Source organism: Hypoxylon fragiforme (genome assembly GCF_022984875.1).
Source record: "Hypoxylon fragiforme strain CBS 206.31 chromosome Unknown GGS25scaffold_5, whole genome shotgun sequence".
NCBI classification, from domain to species: Eukaryota; Fungi; Ascomycota; class Sordariomycetes; order Xylariales; family Hypoxylaceae; genus Hypoxylon; species Hypoxylon fragiforme.
This window is the reverse complement of record NW_026054760.1, coordinates 3,229,286-3,249,434: the sequence shown is the minus strand read 5'-3', so window position 1 is coordinate 3,249,434 and position 20,149 is coordinate 3,229,286. Positions and strand designations below refer to the sequence as shown.

At 46.0% G+C, this 20,149-nt stretch overlaps 5 protein-coding genes across 5 annotated transcripts; 4 read left to right on the top strand and 1 right to left on the bottom strand.

The window, feature by feature from the left end:
- Positions 1-799: 799 nt before the first annotated feature.
- Positions 800-2,695, bottom strand: GGS25DRAFT_492357 (Aldo/keto reductase). The gene has a single exon (XM_049261187.1). It carries the CDS (start codon positions 2,460-2,462, stop codon positions 1,491-1,493), a length of 972 nt encoding a protein of 323 aa, XP_049117111.1. The 5' UTR covers positions 2,463-2,695; the 3' UTR covers positions 800-1,490.
- A 1,621-nt stretch (positions 2,696-4,316) lies between these two features.
- GGS25DRAFT_298154 (uncharacterized protein) lies at positions 4,317-4,864 on the top strand. The gene has a single exon (XM_049257625.1). The coding sequence runs from the start codon at positions 4,454-4,456 to the stop codon at positions 4,778-4,780; it is 327 nt and encodes a 108-aa protein (XP_049117110.1). The 5' UTR covers positions 4,317-4,453; the 3' UTR covers positions 4,781-4,864.
- Positions 4,865-8,014: 3,150 nt separating this feature from the next.
- Positions 8,015-10,199, top strand: GGS25DRAFT_298117 (HAD-like domain-containing protein). Its single transcript, XM_049257624.1, has one exon. It carries the CDS (start codon positions 8,417-8,419, stop codon positions 9,881-9,883), a length of 1,467 nt encoding a protein of 488 aa, XP_049117109.1. The 5' UTR covers positions 8,015-8,416; the 3' UTR covers positions 9,884-10,199.
- Positions 10,200-10,991: 792 nt separating this feature from the next.
- On the top strand, positions 10,992-12,244 carry GGS25DRAFT_298052 (uncharacterized protein). The gene has a single exon (XM_049257623.1). The coding sequence runs from the start codon at positions 11,368-11,370 to the stop codon at positions 12,157-12,159; it is 792 nt and encodes a 263-aa protein (XP_049117108.1). The 5' UTR covers positions 10,992-11,367; the 3' UTR covers positions 12,160-12,244.
- A 3,881-nt stretch (positions 12,245-16,125) lies between these two features.
- Positions 16,126-18,729, top strand: GGS25DRAFT_298019 (SPRY-domain-containing protein). The gene is made up of 3 exons (XM_049257622.1): positions 16,126-16,682; positions 16,775-17,080; positions 17,140-18,729. Exons 1-3 carry the CDS (start codon positions 16,433-16,435, stop codon positions 18,042-18,044), a joined length of 1,461 nt encoding a protein of 486 aa, XP_049117107.1. The 5' UTR covers positions 16,126-16,432; the 3' UTR covers positions 18,045-18,729.
- The last annotated feature ends 1,420 nt before the right edge of the window (positions 18,730-20,149 follow it).

Sequence of the window (20,149 nt, the reverse complement as noted above, 5' to 3'; positions counted from 1 at the left end):
GGCGCCGCGGCACTATTCAGCCCTACAGTACATACCATCCCATCTAACACACGTTTGGTATCTATCCTAACGGCCACACATCAATTAGAAATGTTACCTTGATCAATCGATATTAGGTATTTGGCACTTTACGTTTCACAAGCTTGAATGAATACAACAGATCTCGATTTCTTCTGCTGGGAGGATTATTATTCGAATTAAGAGACTAGTAGTTAACCTTAGTTAAAATGTAAAATTGAAAAAAAAAAAGTCAGCTATGTAGCTAGCTGCCTGGGCCCGGACGGAGATGTGGCATCATCAAGTAGTTAACAGTTGCAATCAATCAATCATTGCCATGTGATGGGCCAGCTTTCCACATATACATAACATACATTTGGTACATGTAGTGCCTTGGCGTTAGCTGACCCTCACTGTAGGCAGTACTGTGTGGATGTCTGTCTGTCTGTCTGTCTATCTGTTGCAGCGATAACTCCCGAGACATCCATCCGTGGCGTCTCGAAAGCCCGGTCGGTGTACAACACAAACTCAACCGGCGGGGAACCCAATCCATCGGTGTGCGACACGGCGATCACCATGCACGCTCTCTCTCATTGGAAAACCGGTAACTACATACATACATACCATACCTAGTCATACCCGAAACTTGACCTGGCTTGTGGTTATTGGGGAGATCCGGGGCATAGTTACAGACCTATACACATGCACGTGCACATATACACGCGCATGTTTTTTATAGGTAGAATATAGAAATGCGAGAAGAATCTTAGAAGTACTTTTTTCTATCTTTCTGAAGGCAATATGGGATGGATATGAATATGGTATTGAGTGGTATAAGGTCGAAGTCTATGATAAATGCATACAATCTATCAACACCGTCTTTTGCTCACGCTTTCTCTTCTAATTTTTTTTTCTTCCTTAATAAGAAAAAAAAAACATGCACACTTCCATCCTTCCCATCGACGATCAATGCGATCAATCAAACTCTCAGACCGTAGCCTGCCTAGCTGTACATAGCTAATGCCATCACCGCATACCTAATGTTTTTGCTACCGTCCCCTTCCCTTTTTTGCCAACGCCAACCACAATCACAACCACATGTAAAAAAATATCAATCCCCCTTTTCGTTCGTATGTATCTCATGGTAATAGATGTATGTATCATCGATAGCCAAAAAGGCACTTTCATGGTTGTTTTGGGATATCTTAGACATGGTTAACCAACCATGCCTCCGCCTGGGTATTGTGCGCTGCCCCCTCCATCCCTTCCCTTCCCACCGGTGCATGATGGCAGGTAGCTACTATCATGCTACGTTATGTAGATAGATAGCGAGCTCCTCATTCCCACCGCCGTCCGCCCACGTTAGAAAAGGAAACGAAAAAAAAAAAGGGAAATCTAAGGAAAATATTGACCACGACAAGCTACTTCATACCATAGGCACCTAGGCAGAGCTTAGGTAGGTATGCCCGTAGGTAGGTAAGTAGCTTGCACGCTTACGAGCCGTTCGGCCACAGATCGTAGCCGAAGACATCCTTGTAGTCGACGAAGCGGGTGTGGCGGCCCTTCGCAACCGCCTGCACGGCCTCGAAATCTTCGTCCGACAGTTGGGGCACCTGGAAGTTGCTCTCGATGCGAGACGGGGTCGAGCTCTTGGGGAGGACGACGTAGCCGCGGCGGATGCCCCAGGCGAGGAGGACCTGGGCGAGTGTGTTGCCGCTGCGCTCGGCGACCTCGATGAGGGTCTTATTGGTGCGGACCTTCTCGCCCGTCGTGGGCACCTGGTCCTGCGAGCCGAGCGGCGAGTACGCCGCCGGCAGGATGTCATTGGCCTGACAGAATTCGATAAGCTCCTGGCTGGGCAGGAACGGGTGCAGCTCCACCTGGTTGACTGTCGGCTTGACCTTGGCGATCGAGAGCAGCTTCTGGAGCCCCGGGATCGTCCAGTTGGAGACGCCGATGGCGCGGGCCTTCCCGCTCGCGTACAGCTCCTCCATGGCGCGCCATGTCGGCTCCGGATTCTCCGTCAGCTCCTTCTTGATGATGTACTTGCCGTCGGGGCCGAGCTTGACGTTGTGGTTCTCGTCACGCTCGGCGGCGATGGGCCAGTGCACGAGGAACAGGTCGATGTAGTCGAGGCCGAAGTTCTGGAGCGAGTTCTCTAGCGACCACTTTACCTCGTCCGGCTCGTGCAGGTGGTTCCACACCTTGGTGCAGATGAAGAGGTCCTCGCGCTTCACCGAGGGCGTCTTCTTCAAGAAGTCGCGGATGGCTTCGCCGACCTCGTTTTCGTTGTGATAGTACCACGCGCAGTCTAGGTGTCGGTAACCGACCTCTAGGGCGCAGAGAACAGCTTTGTATGCCTGGCCTTTCTCGCCCTCATTGGCGAAGGTGCCAAATCCCAGAGCGGGGATCTTGACACCGTTGTTCAAAGTGAACGTTTGTTGGTTTACTGGAGTGGACGACATGTTTCTGATGATGATAGTGTGATGATAAGGGGGGAATGGTGAAGTTGGAAGAGAAATCTTCTATATTTTGCTTTATCTTCTTTTCTTCTTCTTCTTATTTTTCTGGGGACACAGGTACCTAATAATACGGGTAATGTAGCCTACGTATTGCGTCGAGGAAAGAATTAGCGACGCAGGTAAGATGTTTGAAGAGATTGATCAATGTACGTACAGCTAGGGTGGATAAGTATGGATCCGTACTACGTCAGTGCAAGCACTATGTAGGCCATCTAGGGCCATCAGCAGGCGGCCGGACGCTCAATTTAGTTTAGTTGTGGGTTCCGTTACCAAGTGGCTGCAACATTACATCATTCCTCTCAACAAGTCGTCGCTACTGAGTCAGTGTGAGTGGGAAAACTCTGCCGTTTAATGCGAGTTTTGTGGCGCCTATTTCGGTTTCCAACTTGATCAGCTCTCAGTGGCAGTCAGTGCTCCAGTTGCTTGCAGCGACAGTTGGCATTGTGACAGTGTCTGAGGCACAGCCCCTGTAGCTGACCCATATACGACATTGAACTTCTACACAATTGACATTTTGGTGAGAGCTGCATGATTCGTGCTTTTGTGTTTGGTTTTCCATTGCGATAGGCTATGTTTTCTTTGCGTAGATTGTTACGTTGGTTTGGTTGAAGAGAGGGTTGTTGTTAATATGTCTTAATATGTCGATTAACGAGATCGACCCAGCCAAACGAGTTGAGCGGCGAAGATCTTAGCGAATCGAGTAGTGGTGTTAGGTGTTTCGTCTAGTTTCGTCCTTCCAGGACACCGCCTGTATTACTGTAATACCTAATGTTAGCGTACTATCCATGCAGGTACACTTTTGAAACCTAAAACATTTGAGGTTAGTTCTGAAATGCATGAGATACTTTATCGATAGGCTATAACTAACTAGTTAAATAGGTTTGAGTGTATGTACCTAGTATACTTCGAGATACCTAATACATACCTAACCTTAGTACTTTAGCCATACCGATGGTCAATACTATCACAGTAGCTTCGTTTCAATTACTTGCTTCTTTAAATATTTTATCAAATTTATTGCGTTGATATAAGACATACTCTAGCCATGGAGGAGCGGAGATGACTGAGGCAGCCATAAGAGGTGTAAGTTTGGAAGTATGTGGCGGATGGGGCTGAAGCGATATAAGAGTACGTATTTCTCAAAAGTTCTATTAGATTATTAATCAGAGGCAGTTTAAGATATTTCCTTATTTATTTCAAATATTAGGTGATTTTAAAGGTTTATTCGACAGCCACATGTGACTCGTAGAGTATTTTTCCGTACTACACCCCTGTTAGGATCCCTATTAATTGTCAAGTACTTTGCTATTTGCCAGGCCAACAACACTAACACCTGGCTGTCATCTGCGCCAGTTCCTAGTCAATTGAATTACAGAAGGGGCTCCCACTAATTAGTCAGTCGATTAGGTCATACAAACTAATCTGACAGATGGCGTGGAAAAACCGGGACAGGTGACAGATCTACCAGACAGCCGACAAAATTCCGGCACAGGCTCTGACAGGAGTGTAGTATGGAAAAACATCCTGCGAACTACCTTCGTACTGGTTTCGGTAATATGCAGCAGGTCGCAGTATCTGGTCATATGTAGCTCATATTAACATGATTACAGGGGGTGTCCTGTAGTTCTTGCTAGTTTAGACAAAGGAGAGAAGGACTGACTAGCTCTTAATAGTTATATGTTTTAAGAAACAAGCAGTGATGACTGAGTTACGTCATAATAGGCCAACGGAAATATGAAGTTTACCTGAAGCCTAATTATTAGATAAGAAATAACTTAGAGCCCAAGTATTAAGACAGGAGGTAATTGATAAAGGAAGTGGGAGGAAATAGCAAAATGATATTGATAACGGGAATGTTGTTGACATGTGAAGGTTGGCCGGGTGATGACCCTTAGGATTATCTGGATGATCTCTTGGTGGGGGTGGAATATCGTATGGGTAATGGAGATGAAGATATGGATATTGTGTCGAAGTCAATATTTCGTAACGGTTTGCCGGGGGGCTGCGAAATTGGTATCGGAAGTTGGTATTATATCAAGAAACGCTTCCCGTGGAAAGTATCGGCCGATGACTTACACTTGACGGCGAAGATCAAAGAGTTTGAACGTATGCCATATGAGACGTTGTCCAAGTTCATCGGACGAGCGATCGAATTGTCGGAACAAGCGGACAAGGAACGATCAAAGATCTTGTGGGATCGCCTGTATAAACGAATGTGTGATAGTGGAAATGAGGGGGCAAATCTAGGAACGCGTGCCTGACAGATTTTGTGGATTAGGAAAGACAACTGACTTCGGACGTTTGAACGCCTCATGTACATTCCACGATGTTTGAAAGTATATTATCAAGTGTGCAGCTTAGCCTGGAAAGGAGGGAAACTTCATGAAACAACATTGAAGTCGAAATAGGCACAAAAAGGCAAGGACTTATGACAAGTGAGGATGTACTGCGGGAAGTTGGTCTTGCTATTACAAAAGGTGATGAGAGAGCAGAGTACCCCTCTAATATATCCCCCGTTCATTTCATCGTAACATCAATTATAACTATGGACAACCTCAGTCAGAAATTACTCGAGCTGGACCAAGTGGAATTCGCCCAGCACCTGGGCAGATGTATACGCAATCGGATGGACGATGCTGAAGTGCCGAGGCAGACTAGATGGATGGATGTCTAAGAGTGAGACACAGATTGATATGTTCAATTGTAGGGAGAGCAGTTAAAACTTAACAGTAACCTAGTCTATTAGCTAAGCAATGGCAAATGCCGTGTCGAGGTTTAACTACGAAGGTTATTGTGTCGGAAAAAAGTTATGGCACAACCTATAACTACTACCTAGATAGGAAAGTGACAATTAATTTACAATTACATGCTGACCCATCCCTTTGCCTGCTGGGCCAGCACACGTGGGTCCAACTTCACGTGACGCCCCCAGTTTAATCCCTGGATACATTGAGGCACATACCCATATATTCCACTTGCCATCTATTCTTCCAAACAAAGAGCCTCTAGAAGAGAATATCAATTAATAAAATGTATCAAATAATCGCAGAGTTTTCAGTGACTATATCAGTATTTTTTTCATATGAATAGATGGCTTTGAAGGCTGATTAGGTGTTGAGAACCGAGAGATTGAAATTGAAAGCAGGCTAACCTTTAAGGGCTAGCGCTTAGAGGCTCACGTGATAGCCCTTAGCATCACCATGTTATACTCAACTCTGAATATAACAATCATATGAAGCCTTAATACCATGCAACTAGTATCAGTAAATTGCCTTAATTGATATTTATATAAATATCAAAAACCTATCCTTACAGACATAATAATTAAAAAGTTATTTGAATTGAAAAGTTACTATTTATCAATAAGCTGGGCATTGGTTCGTGTGGCGGATCTGATACGCTAGCCAGAATAGGCTAAAGTGGCAAAACTGACGATGTATTGCTAATGTAGCTTGAAAGATAACATATACATTTAAGACACTGAAAATTTGGTGGAAGAGTAGGTACTCTTCAACAGATTTACTTGATTGGATGCATACGCTTTTTTAGACCCAGTTTAGACCCACGTGTGCTGGCCCAGCAGGCAAAGGGATGCCTTGGATAGTTATTGTTAGCTCTGATTTGTTGCAGCATTACAGAAGTGGGTCCGTTTTTTTTATCAAAATGATAGTTAAGGGTCTTTGCACGGGCTAACGCTGCCATGCCATACCTACATAAGCTACATTTGCAGTCATTTTTAGCTACAGGTAACATTGAAGCTATTCACGCTATTTTCTTTTTGGATAAACGGGCAGCGGAGCCGCCCTCTGGGCATTTGGGAAGGGTTTTGGGTCGCACACGAAGCATGCGGCATAGAGACACAGCACAAGACGCTACTACTACTGGCGCGGCTAGAAATGATATACATACATCAGACACAGCTTCTGATGTGTATCATTTCTGGCCGCACCAGTACCTAGTACATACGTGCGGGCGCTAAAAAGAGCTGCCGAAGCTAGCTCTTTTTTGGCGTGCAGCGCGTGGGGGCACACATCGGATGGCGGATGGCTTGAATTCAATTTAATTCAATTTACGACGACGTAGGAATTCAATTTAAATTAATCTAAAGGTGCGATCGGGAGAGTAGGGGTTTGGAGGCGTGTCACGTGGGGTGTAAGCACTAAAAAAACCTTATTTTTAATGCGCCTCATTAATGACTGCGTATAAAATTTCGTACGTTCTTATCAGGTTATCAGGTAGTTAGTTAGCGAAAACTCAGATTATTGTGTACACCTCTAATTATGCAGATGCCTTTTTGTGTATGGGGAGATATTAATATGTGACGGCGATATGCCGGGTTTGAACGCCTAGAGGGGGGAGTTTGGCCGTTGTGACAGTGGCTGACCCCATATCTGTCCGTCCTCTGATAAACGTTTTGGTGCAATTCTTAGATTAGATTTCATACCTTCCAAAATAACTTCTTTGGTACAATGAACAGCTCCGGCCCCTTTTTTTTCTGCTGACGTTGATAAACTGTGTACCCATCATGACATGTGAAGTGGATATTTGTTGAGTGATAAAAAGGAAAAAAAAAGACTGGAGTAAGCTGCAATGCACTCTAAAAGTGCATTATTCTTACATAGTACGGATACCATACATATGATACAGTCCATACCTACATACCGGTTATCAACGTTGTGTTGTAGATACGACACGGTTTTATTATCGGTCACTGCCGAAGATACGGAAGATCCCTACATGCGTTGCAGGCGGTCAGGGTTTATCAGGGTTATCAGGGTTGCTATCCAGAGCCTGCCAAGTCTTGTCAAGTCTTGTCAGGGCTTGTCAGGGGCTTGTCAGGGTCCTGTCTTCCTAGTTCTTCTAGTCTTGGTAGGTACTAGCAGATAACTAGCAGACCTAACCTGGTATGTAACTAGCTCTGCCCTACCACAAGTAAGAGAATTATCTGGCGTTTGTGGCGTCACCTATCGAAATGCCTGTCCGTACTTTCAGGATCTGTCAGTGACGTGCCCGGAACAGCAAAGATGAGGCATGGCGCTAGAAAAACCCTGCAGCTAACCATCTCCATAATCCGAGTCAAGCAGCGGATCTTAAGCGGATCTTAAGCGGAGCACGGCGGAGACGGAATGATGTCAGATCATGTGTGACAGCGGATACCGTACGTGGGCTAGTGGGTTCGGCGTTCAGTTCGGGCGGTTCTGCGGCTCCTCTACGGGCTTGATTATAGGTTTCCAAGGTTCGGTTAGGAGCGTGTTTGTTGGACATGCAGCGTTAAAGAACCGGGTTGTTAGTCACCAAACGCTCCCGGCTTCAACATCCATAGGTTGGAAGTACCACCAGCCGTTGTCGCTAGTGTACGCGACCGTTTCATTGATACTATAGTCTATGCAAGGGACCGTTCTAAACCAAACTCCATTTTGTGGCGACGGGTGCAGTAAGATGATTGACACTTCATTTTTCTTTGGTCCTTTGTTGATTATGTACTTCGTACCTCCGTTACTGTGGTACTATGTAGGTATGTACTGCTTCGCTAGGGGGGCAAGAGACATGGTTGTGTCGCCGGCGAAGTGGGAGTAGAACCAGAATTTTACCCCGTCACCGAAATTTCTAGCTACAGTGTAATAGTACGGTATCTAGTACGGAGGCAGGTATGTACTAGGTAGGCAGATAGATAGAGAATCTTAGATGATAAGAGCCTTCAGGCGGCGAGGCAAATGACTTAGATATAAGGTCATCCTCCCATCATAGATATTGCCTAATAGACTTTCCTCACACTCTTCATGATATCATAACAGCTCTACATCTTTACCTAAAGTCTTTTTAAGCTTGTGTTTTGTGTTTACAAGTAAACAACACCTTTAACAACTCCATATTCAACCCCAAACCCCATATTCAAGATGCCTATGTTCGAAGATTACGAAATTGCCCAGGCCACCGACAAGACCCCTCAGGTGACCAAGAGCAATGGAGCGGACACTCTAGCCATCCCTGGAGATGATGGTGAGGGTCCCATCGAAGTTCCTGCTTCACGATCCTCTATCTCCGAGGCTGCTAAGTACATGCACAACTTGAGCGCCTCTCCATCTATGAAGGAGCGAAGAGGTTCTCGCAACTCCTTCGGTACATCTCTACCCATCCCCAGATCGAAGAGGCAGTCTCGCCTATCTTCCGTCCACTACCCCGCCGATGAATCTGGACGCCCAACTCGCCCGGGCATGCCGCCCGTCCAGCCCTCGCGGGCTATCTTGGCTTCACAAGTTCAGAGTATCGAAGTCGAGAAGGTGAAGAAGGCCAAGAACATGGCTTTTGCCTTCGACATCGATGGTGTTCTTGTCCACGGTGACCGCTTGATTCCCGAGGGTCAGCGTGCTCTCGAGATCCTCAACGGTGACAACGAGCTCGGCATCAAGATTCCTCACATTTTCCTCACCAACGGTTCCGGCAAGCCCGAGAAGGCTCGCTGCGAGCAGCTTTCTCGCATCCTACACAACCCCGTCAACACCGAGCAATTTATCCAATCCCACACTCCCATGAGTGCTCTGGCCGAGTACTACAAGACCGTGTTGGTTGTTGGTGGCGAGGGTTACAAGTGCCGTGAGGTCGCAGAGGAATACGGCTTCAAGGACATTGTCGTTCCCAACGACATCGTCGCCTGGGACCCTACCATTGCCCCTTACCGGGTGTTCACACCCGAAGAGCGAGCCTCATCCAGGCCGCGTGACTTCAGCAAGATCAAGATCGAAGCTATCATGGTCTTCTCCGACTCTCGAGACTACGCGACGGACATGCAAATCATCATGGACCTTCTACGATCTGAAAACGGCCAGTTCGGCACGATCGCCAAGGACCCTGTCTCCCAGCGGGTCCCCATCTACTTCTCGCAAGGCGATCTTTTGTGCCCCACGGAGCACTGGACACCGCGAATGTCACAAGGTGCCTTCCGTATTGGTCTCGAGGCCATGTACAGGGCCTTGACTGGCGTTGACCTAGAGCGTGTCGTCTACGGCAAGCCTGAGACTGCTACATACAAGTACGCTGATGAGGTCCTTACGTCATGGATGGAGGAACTCCACGGCGAGGAGAAGCTACCGGAGAACATTTACATGATTGGTGACAACCCGGCTTCCGACATCATTGGTGGCAACATGTACGGTTGGAACACTTGCCTTGTTCGTACTGGTGTCTTCCAGGGTGGAGACAATGACGAGAACAACCCGGCTAACTTTGGCGTCTTTCCCAATGTACTCGAGGCAGTCCAAACTGCTCTGAGGAAGCAAATGGGTGATGACTTCAAGATGCACTTTGACGAGCGCATCAACCCTGTGCTACACGGTGACAAGTCTGACGCTGCCGCCATCATATGATTTTTGACAGACGACATGATATCATTTGGAATGATATCTCCTTTTGGGATATCTTCAACAATTTTGGGAAGGGCGTTTTAGGGGATGGGGATAGAACTTTGACGAATTTTCTTATTCTTCTAACGACGGCATCGGACTAACGCAAACAAAAAGCAATCTCTAGAGATTGTAAAGACTGACAAAGCTCTATGAGGCTATTATTTAGACATTTCTTTTGCCTCAAAAATCAAATCATCTTCACATAAACTTGTTCCTTTTGAGAGTAGTATGGTGGTGATCGTATCTTACCTCGTGCTTAGCCCTATTTGTTGGCCGACATTACGCCTTCGTAGATCCTAATAGTTGGCAACGTCTTAGATCTCTTAAGGTATCAGTGTAGTCACCAGAAGGATGCGTACTAGGTAACTATTGTCTTGCAGATCTGAGCCATTCTTGTCGGCCTGGCAGTCTCTGACTCTCTGATATATGACGCCTCAGCTAACAATACTGAAGAACTAGGAACATGTGGACTCGCAGGCATCACCATGCATAGCACATACACAGTAGTGTGTTAACAGTGAACACTTACATAAAAGTAGTTATCATATGGAATCCGTCGAGATAGAAGATATAATAGTGATATTTAGTAGCATTTAGTGACGAGTCAAATGGGTTATACATGGGTGACCCTTGGTATGCGTAACTTCATGGCGCCATTTTGGTACGAATCTAGGCGATAAATAGCGCAAGTGCCAAGTGCTTTGGCTATGTACGGATTGGCGTATGGATTGGTGTACGGATTGGACCAGTCGGTGATTATGTATTAGTATTCTGGGAGTTAGGAGCCTTAAATAGGAGGACATCGATGTCTGGACTAAGTAGCAAAAATGCCTTTTGGTTTTCATGAGCCTTGCAACGTAAATGTTTAGCAGAGTGGAGTTCAATGTTCCCTGATACAATAGATGACGAAGTATTAGGATTAAAGTTACGATCGAATCGAATTCAATGTCGTTGGAAAGAACTTTGAAGAGACAATATTACATAAGTGCCAAGGTACATTAGTTAATATTCTAAAGATTAAGAACATTGAAGCTGCAATGTTGAAAAGATCGGATCTCGGGAATCTCACCCAATGATGATCAATCTCAGGAAAACTGAGCCAGGCACCAGGCCCACATAACTACCTAACTAACTTGAAATGTCTTACAGACTCTGTCGGACGCTAAGCTCAATTCAGGGTCTCATTAAATTAAAATCTCCAAGGCTTAGTAACCACATCGCGTGTTACGTGATGTGCCCAATTTCTGCTTCATTATGTTCTTCAACACTTTGAACTCAATCAACCGTTCTTTACCGGTGGCTTGATGCCAGTTGCCTAACGGACCTCGCTACCTACCGCCGTAGGTAGAGGCGTGGCATACCACTCATTCGCTATCTCATTGTCGCTCCTTTCAATGTTGATAAGAATTAATAAGAATTAATCTTCAGTCCCTCCTTTTATAACTATGCGCCACATTTTTGCGCTTGGGCTGTCGCTCTCGACTTTGTCGCGTGTCGCAGCCCAGAATGACCAAGGCAGCGGCGCCGTTTGGGCCACGCCCCACGATAGTTACTCCTCTTCCGTCGGCGTTCTCGGCTGTAAAATTAACACCAACCGCGTCGCTTATTGGCCAGGCTCTGTCGACTGTGATAGCATTTGTGTCTCTTTAAGCTACGATGGCCGCTCAGTCAATCTACTTCGAATAGACCAGTCCCAAGGTGCCCATGACGTTAGTTATGACGCCTGGAACTATCTCTACACGGGCTATTCAGCTACCGATAAGCCGGTAGCCGGCGGCGCCGTCGCCATGAACTACGCAAATGTGGATGCTTCGGCTTGTTCAGATCTGATCCACACCGACGGAAACAAATTACCTCTTAGCGCCGCCAACAGCATGAATTTTCTTGCTAGCTGCCTTGCCCAGCCAAGCAGTTGGGTCGCTCAGCATTACACTCTTTATAATATCCTGGATTCAACTTGTGCTTGGGGTCATGATGATGAATGCTCTCTTGATTGGCCAGCTGCGAACCAGGCGACTTGCCCGAGCACTCTCGGAGATCCGGCCACCTTGACATCGGCTCCGGTGTACAACATCAAGTACCCCTCTGGTCAAACCGTAGTGGCGTCTTCGGGGGAAGTTGTTGACCCTCAAAATAACGGGTCTGAAAATGCGGCAGCCTCGCCTAGGTTATCAGGCCTGATTTTGGCAGTGGCTATTCTGAACTGGCTGAGTTGTACAAATGTGCATTTCTTATAATGCCGTGTGATTGATGCAGCTTGCTTCTATAATAGCGGACCCTGCATGATGATGAACAGATACCCTCTTGATTTACATGTTGTTGCGTATACCTCTTGTAACTAACTTTCATGTACATACAGTATTTTGAATAGGATTCATTTCACTCAGACCATTATTTTCTTCTGCATTCACAGGAGGTGTGTTGCATCGATTAACAATATCTCATAGAACCTACCATATAGCAATATCGACCGAGTAGTCATTCCTGGACTAGAGTCTGCCGCTGACGGATGGTTTATGATTGGGTTGATTGGAGGAAGATAAGTCTGAATCCTGGTGGCAACACCTGGATGGCCAAATCTGGTATCCAAGCTTATGTTCATTCTTGCAGCATACACCACCTGCATTCAACCTGCATCGGGCTTTGCTCGCTGGTTTTGTCATAAGGAGATAAATGTCGGTGAACTGCAGCGCGACAGGTCAAATGGAAATATACAACTTGTACGGGTATTAACCGGATATGCTCCCCTTTTTTGCTGTCTTAACCAATCTATGACAAAAGGCTCTTGATATCGACACCTACCAATAATCGCGCCCTATGTTCGGCATAACAAGCAAGGCATGCAAAATTCTCCAGAGCATCTGGGAACGCCACAAAGAGACGATATTAAGTCTCTACTTACACCAGTTGGCATAGGCCATGGAAAAATATCATGGGCTTCCTGCTAGGTAATACGGGTTTCTTTCTATTACTATCAGCTATGCCTTCCAATTTGCCTAGCATTTCACAATCCAAAGCTCAGCCGCGAGCATGGAGCGCCCCGAAGAATCTGGAAGCTCACAAATGGGATGCCAATCTATAGAAGATAGACCACACGATTCCTCGAGGTCTTCGGTCAAGATTACCTAGTCATTTTAGGCCACACTCTGTCGGCGAAAGGTATCCACTGGCTAAGGCGCCATTGCGAGACCGTTCCTCGTTTAGGAGGTGCTCTCGAGCAGAAGCAGCGGTAAGCAACATACGGAACCACTACAATGCCGACGACAATATTATCGAAGCTCAAGATCCAGATAACAGATTGTCTCCATACGTAGCCATGATCGATGGAGATGCTGCTCCTGACTAGGAGTGTCACGAGGCGGAACCTGGAAGACGCAGAACAACATTGATGTTGCACAGGGACTTATGGCATCTCCCTGAAAACTATTGAGGCTACATGTACAATAGGTATGTAGCCGTCTTTGTTCCAGCTGGCCCCAGGCAGATCCGTGACAAGAAGCAGAAATGTTACGGGCGGCAACCTCACCCTACTGGTTAATAGGACATTAACACATGCCGGAACAAGATGATATCGTGATATTATAGTATTTCGAAACGTTGGGCCTCTCGAAGTAGTTCATGTGTCCTCGTCTCTCCCTGTTCGGCAACCTAGAGTTCGGGGGAAGAGATTTAGTTATTGCTAGCGAAGACGAAAGTGCCCCCTGATTCACAACCTCAATCCAGTGCCTAAAACTCCACCAACCACAGCTGATACAACTTGGACTTGATTCGAATTCTCCATTTCTGAACTTTGAAATGATGTATCGCTCATCGATGCCAGTGAGCCAAGCTGGTTGGATTGGCAAGAATCGCCATTCCAGGATTTACCGTTTGAACGGCGTGAGCTCTAGAAATCTTCGCCTAGCCATTTGTTCGTCCTCTTCGCAGAACTTCGGGACAGTCTCGCGGTTTCTCTTAAAATGCATCTCTGAGCTCGCTGCCTCTGCTGCTGCAGTGATGAGTCTGAAAGAGGGTTATCGCCGCGATAGCTTCACTAGGCGCGGACTTTTGTGATGATCCTGGGCTCAAATTCTCCGAAATCCTCGCATCGCTGTAACAAGAAACTCTCTAACCTTAACTCTCGAGGAATTGCTAGATATTGAACTGAATCGACATATCCTGTTCCTTACGTCGAATGGATTCGCTGATATGGACAGTATGCTGATTGAATTGATACCGAAGCTTCTCAATTAGAATAGCAACGCCACTTCTCTATTGCGACGCTTGTTCCAGGACAATTCGAGCTATGTAGTGGAGAGAAAGGGCTTACTTACTATCCATTACGTTGTCCCATGGCCAAGATGATAACGAGTGTTTCAGTTCAACAAATGCCGAGGGTCTACCGAGGGATTAGCCAAGGCCGGCATGGCTACATGGGATGATTAGTCTCCGTAGTCTCCGGCGAGATATCAGAGATTCAAGCGCAATAGAGATGCTGTTGTTCAGCATCTTCTGGGTTTTGCCGCGTGACAAGAGCTTCAGAGCAGAAAGATTATGTAGTTATACTGGATAATAGTGTTAAACAATTTGTAGGTACTTAACCGATCCTATACCTAGACTTTATTGGCATAACTAGGCATTCTCGTGACTCGTAATTTTTATATACCTATAACTACATATAGGGATTAATTATATTTCCGATGTTACTTGGTTGGAGGATCATAGATCAGACAAGCGCTTACATGTGTTGTTTTGAGACGAGTGCGCTTGTTGAAACAAAGGCCCTGGCATATCTTTGTATGCAAGTCAATAGGCACCCATTGTAAACCTCAGATATGGTGATGGGCTCTAGTGGTTCATTAGAATATACGAATGTAATGCATAGGTACCTAGGTACGTAAGTAGTTGAAATTCATATCTCATTTCTCTTTGGCATCCTTACTGTAGTTATGTGATAGTTAACAATTATTGATTGAGGCTGTTGTTCAATAGTTATGTATTACACAGAATAAAAAAAGAAATAATGAGGTCCAAGAAGTATATAATCCCAGGTGGCGATGATACAAGGGATAGTGGTCCAGGGGGGTTTCGATACAGTGGGATCATCGGCGTGAAAGTATTAGGTACCAGTGTTCACAGCAGTATTAGTTTTAGAGTTCCATGTTTCCCGCCACTTACATCTTGTTAGTGATGCGCAGCCCGTATTGCGTCAGGAACACTACTCGGTATGTAACAACTTGAACTTTAGTTTGTGACAGAAGACTCTTATCTTGTCACAGATACTAATCAGGTTAAGGTATATATGTGCATAGATATATGTTAAAATGCATAGTATGTATATGACGAGGCTACTAGATACTAATCAAGCCTAATCAAGCCACTACGTACATGCATAGTAGTAGCCTAGGCTTATCTTGTGACGCGCACAATCCTTTTAGGCAAGACTTTAGGTAGACTTTAAGCAAGGTACCTTCCTCGGTGCATCGGTGCCCCATTATTAGGGCGGTGAAAAGCACCCAAGGCACTGGACAGTTACGCCAGCTTAGGTGTGGCTACTAGTATGTATGTACTCTGTACTTGTACTGATTACCTGCGCATCTGCGCCGTGACCCGACTATAAAACTTATGTATGCAGATTTTGGCTGGATACAGGTAAGGATACAGGTAATTGTCAATGACTGGATCTATACATAGTAAGTACTATGTACTAGCTGAAATCATTCCAAGTTCCATTTACCTAATTCATCCATCTCAAGTCTATTCTCAACCATTCCTCTTCTTCCATCTCTCCACCTACATTTCTCTCCTCCAATCTTGTCATACAACACGGCATCTGCAAGGCAGGCCATTTCATTTCTCTCATTCCATTGCTTCCATTCCTTGTTCAACCTTTAGATCGATCCATCGAATCAATTAAGTATAGCGGCCCAGTACGCTAAGAACCGACAACCGACCTTATCGATCGCTGTGAAAGGGTACCTTGGGTAGTTAGATACGATTGCTTGCATTGCGCGGTGAACCGGGGTTTATTAAAGGCGTATCAGTAATAGTGGTAGTGGTAGTGGGTGGTAGCAGTACAACAACACACGACGCTTGACACCCGACACATCTATACATCGGACGCTAGGTATACACAACACAAGACACAGACATCACTCACCACTGTCACCAGGAACAGTACGCTCTGTCCACCGAACCGACAATTAAGAACCACCGGCCAAATACCAAAACATCAATATCCCTCTCCAATCGATCCCAACCCTCCAAATTCACCACCATTTTCCATTGCGAACCCAAAATCTCCTGCTAAATTTTTGAGGCACGCCCCTGATTGCAGAATTACCTTCTTTATCACTTTTATTTTCCTTTTTAGATTTGGCTCATAGTCACAACCTATATCGGGGTGATTCGTCCTCGAAAAATACAATATCCGAATGCTTGGAATTTCCAGGTGACGGCAACGTCCCTCGGTCCCAAAATATATAATCCCCTCTCTTTCTCTCTCAACGCCACACAGACCGATCAATCTCCATGTCCAACAGAATGGCGACCTTGGACGGCATCGTAATCGGGATTCTATCCTCATTTGGTTCCGCCATCTTGATAGCCCTTATTTTTCTCGTTGTCTATTTCTTTAGATATACAACATCCGGTCGCATTTTCCTTGACCGAATTGGTCGACCCGGCGAATATGACGACGAGCAGGCATTTGCTCGGGAGGAGGCGGAAGCTCTCGAGTCGATGGATGACATGCAAAGGACGGAATATTTGAGGGCCAAAGGTATAAATCACCATACGAAAGCATTATCATATGTCATGAATTCCCTTATCATAGTCAATCATAGTCAGAAAGGGATATTAACATACTCGTAGCTTTTATCCAAGCGAATCCACCCGAATCCGTCCAGACAGACATTTCCTTATCACAATACTTAGCTATACAAGAAAAGGGTGTTTCGGCATGGGAGTTCGAGCCAGAACTAGAAATCGCAAACTGTTTTGTCGAAGGAAGAACAGAAATTGAGTTCTTCGATTCCGAATGCACCGTTATGAGCAACTTACCCGTACCGAAACAAAATGAAGTCTACTACTGGGAAGCAAAGATCTATGACAAACCCGAAACCACCATGATAAGCATCGGCATGACAACGAAGCCATACCCACTATTCAGGCTTCCAGGTGCGCTACTTCCACGGAGCTTTTTGGCAGTATCTTGAGGCTAACTTCTTCCCTTGTAGGATACCACAAATATTCCATCGCCTACACTTCTACCGGCGCTCGACGAGTTAATCAACCATTCAACCCTACGCTTTATGGGCCTCAGTATGTTCAAGGCGATGTTATCGGAGTTGGTTATCGCCCCCGAACAGGAACCATTTTCTTCACTCGCAACGGAAAACGCCTCGACGATGTGGCGCACGGCCTAAAGTCGCAAAACTTTTTCCCGTCTGTCGGCGCAAATGGCCCATGTACTGTACATGTTAACTTTGGCCAGGCTGGTTTCGTATTCATCGAAGCGAATGTGAAGAAATGGGGATTGGCTCCGATTACCGGCAGTCTTGCACCGCCGCCCCCATACGGGAGCGAACAGGGCAGTATCTTACTCGAATCCGGTCGTAGGAAAGACGAGTATTCCGGGTCACCAGCCGGGGGACACGGTTATACCCAGTCGGTCCAGAGATACACAAATACTCCGACCCAAAATCAGGGACATGGCCGGACGAGAAGTGGTAACTTCAGAGTACTCCCCCCTACGAGTCCCGGGCCGCAAAGGAGTCCTACAGATATTTCTCTTGCGCAACTAGTTCCATCAGATGAAGTGGGCGAGCCAAGTAACAGCGGCAATGCTGCCCGCGCTCCAGGGGACCACGTTGTCGATGTTATCGGGTTAGGCCTCCATGAAGCATCACATCCACCGCCCGAATATACTAGCCCCGAACATTCGGATGAGGACAATTCCAGCAGCGGCTCCGATAGCGACAGGGTCCCGTTGATCAGGGCGGTACGCAGTCGTGGAGCATCCGCAGCCACCATAAGACCGAGTAACCCCCCGATTCCTAGTTATAGTGACGCTGTTCGACAGGGCGCTGGTAGGGACAGGAGCCACAGCGAAAGCGCCATGTCGAGACGGGATGGCAATTGAATAAACTATAGAGGGCGTCATCTACAGATGACTATCAGGTTACGTGCGCTACTACTGTCTATACGTAGTCCACGGCCGGCAAAAAGTTGATTTTAGAGCCAACCAACATGGAACGGGGAGTTTATGGTCAGGAAAGGGAAACAATACTTTTGCTTTCGCAGCAAATATTTCTTTTTCTTTTGTTTTGTGCGTTTTTGGGATAATGACAAACAGTTGGCATTGGGTCAGGTGAAAGTCTTATTATTTACATGATACCTCAAGAAAGTCATTCGCATCGTGTGTTTAGCAGGCAGTAAGCATTTTTCAATTGTTTTTGGCGGTGTTTTTAGGGTCAAGGGGTTAGGGGTTAGGGGCGAAACAAAGGGGTGGAAGGGACCGATACAGTTATTGGTGGAAGTTGGATTGGTCAACTCAACCTCTTAAGGAGTTTTTCTCCTCTGTTTCTTGTTGCTTGCTCTCCGTTTCCTTTCTTTTTTTCCTTCTTCCTCTATTTCATTGCGAAAAGTTTGGAGGAGGGTGAAAAGAAAAGAGAGAAAAGCTGAAGTGTATTGGATTGGATTGGACTACTGTTGTTGCTGCTTGCTAGTACTTACCTACCTACTTAGTACTTACTCCCTTCCCCCTAACCTAAACAGCCCCTTGATAGGAAGAGGAGGAGCAGTGGAGGAGAGGGAGAGTAGAGAGAGAGACGAGGTGTGTGAATTAGAGATACCTGATATGTCACATACATGCATGCATCACGGTCGATATAAATCATTCACTCTGAAGCATGTTCCCTCCTTTTCGTCGTGATACAAACTGCTCGCTGTACTGCTGTTGAGAGCTATCATAAATCGGTAGTGGGGGCTTGGAGTTGATCTTGCCTATTCATTAATCCCTCCCCCCACCACAACCTCTTCTTAGGTGACTGCCAATCCTTTCTAAGAAGCCCAGCCATCTATCCACCTTCTCTTGGATTGATGTGGTGATACGAGGCTCTATATATAAAGAGGGGATTCTAATTCTCTTTACTTTTCTGGGTCTTCAACTGGTGACTTCGGAGAAGAGCTCGAGCTACATATTAGGTACGCAAGGTGGTTAGGTAGGTTTGGAAGGGTAAGGAGTATGAAGAATGAAACTTGGGGGGTTAAGTCCCGCTGAGTTATCGTATTGGATGGATCTAATAATATATCTGTCTATCTCCCCGGGTAGGGATTGAATGCGGTTGCGTACACGTGCGTGTATCGACGGGACTTAAGATGGTGATGTACCAACATTGTGAGTAAGAGAACTTTTGGTGGGAGTTTCTACCTAGTTAGTGCCTAGATAGTAGTTACCGGTTCTAGACTGCCTGTCGATGTCTGGCATGTGTGGACAAGGGGGTGGTGTTTTAGTAAGTAGTAACCCGGTGGTCCTCCGATCGTAGCGGAGCGGTGCTACTGGCTCTGGATGAATCCGAAGAAAAATAGGGGGAAAGGACGACGATCTCAAAACTAGAGAGACGAGAATAGATAGGCTTCCTCTGATCAGTTGTGGGTAATGGTTCTAGATACCCGGGAGCTCCCGTCGAAACAAAGTCATGTGACTTGATTGATATATAGTCACGTGACGCATGATCCACGTGATACCCTTTCGGATACTTCGTTTGCATTCTCGTTTGTTCGTATAATTCGTCTTTCTAATTCAAAACAACTTCTGCCCCAATCATCATAGCGTCTCATAGAGCGCCTCCCTTGAATATCAAAACCTACCTCTTGTTATTAAAACAAGAGCAGACTGATTTTTCATCTAGTTTTTCGATGTGCGAGATGCAAAGCCCTAAGGCCAAGAGAATTGCTATTCACTAAAAAAACCAAAAAAACTCCATGCTGCTCTAGGATACAGCTAAGAGGCGACGGAAGAAGTGGTAGAAAGCTTCCGAGGTAGCATCTCTAGCGACCTAAGCTGGTTGGCAAAGTGCCAAACAGGTAGGCTTGCCTCGCGGCTAAGTAACACACAGCATCCGAACCCTGTGGGATGTTCAAGCTGAGACGATCAATTCATGCATTCGACACGATAACTCCTTGCTGATTTACATAGCTGAAGGACCTGGTTCTTCTAAAATAAGAGGCATGTATGTATGTATG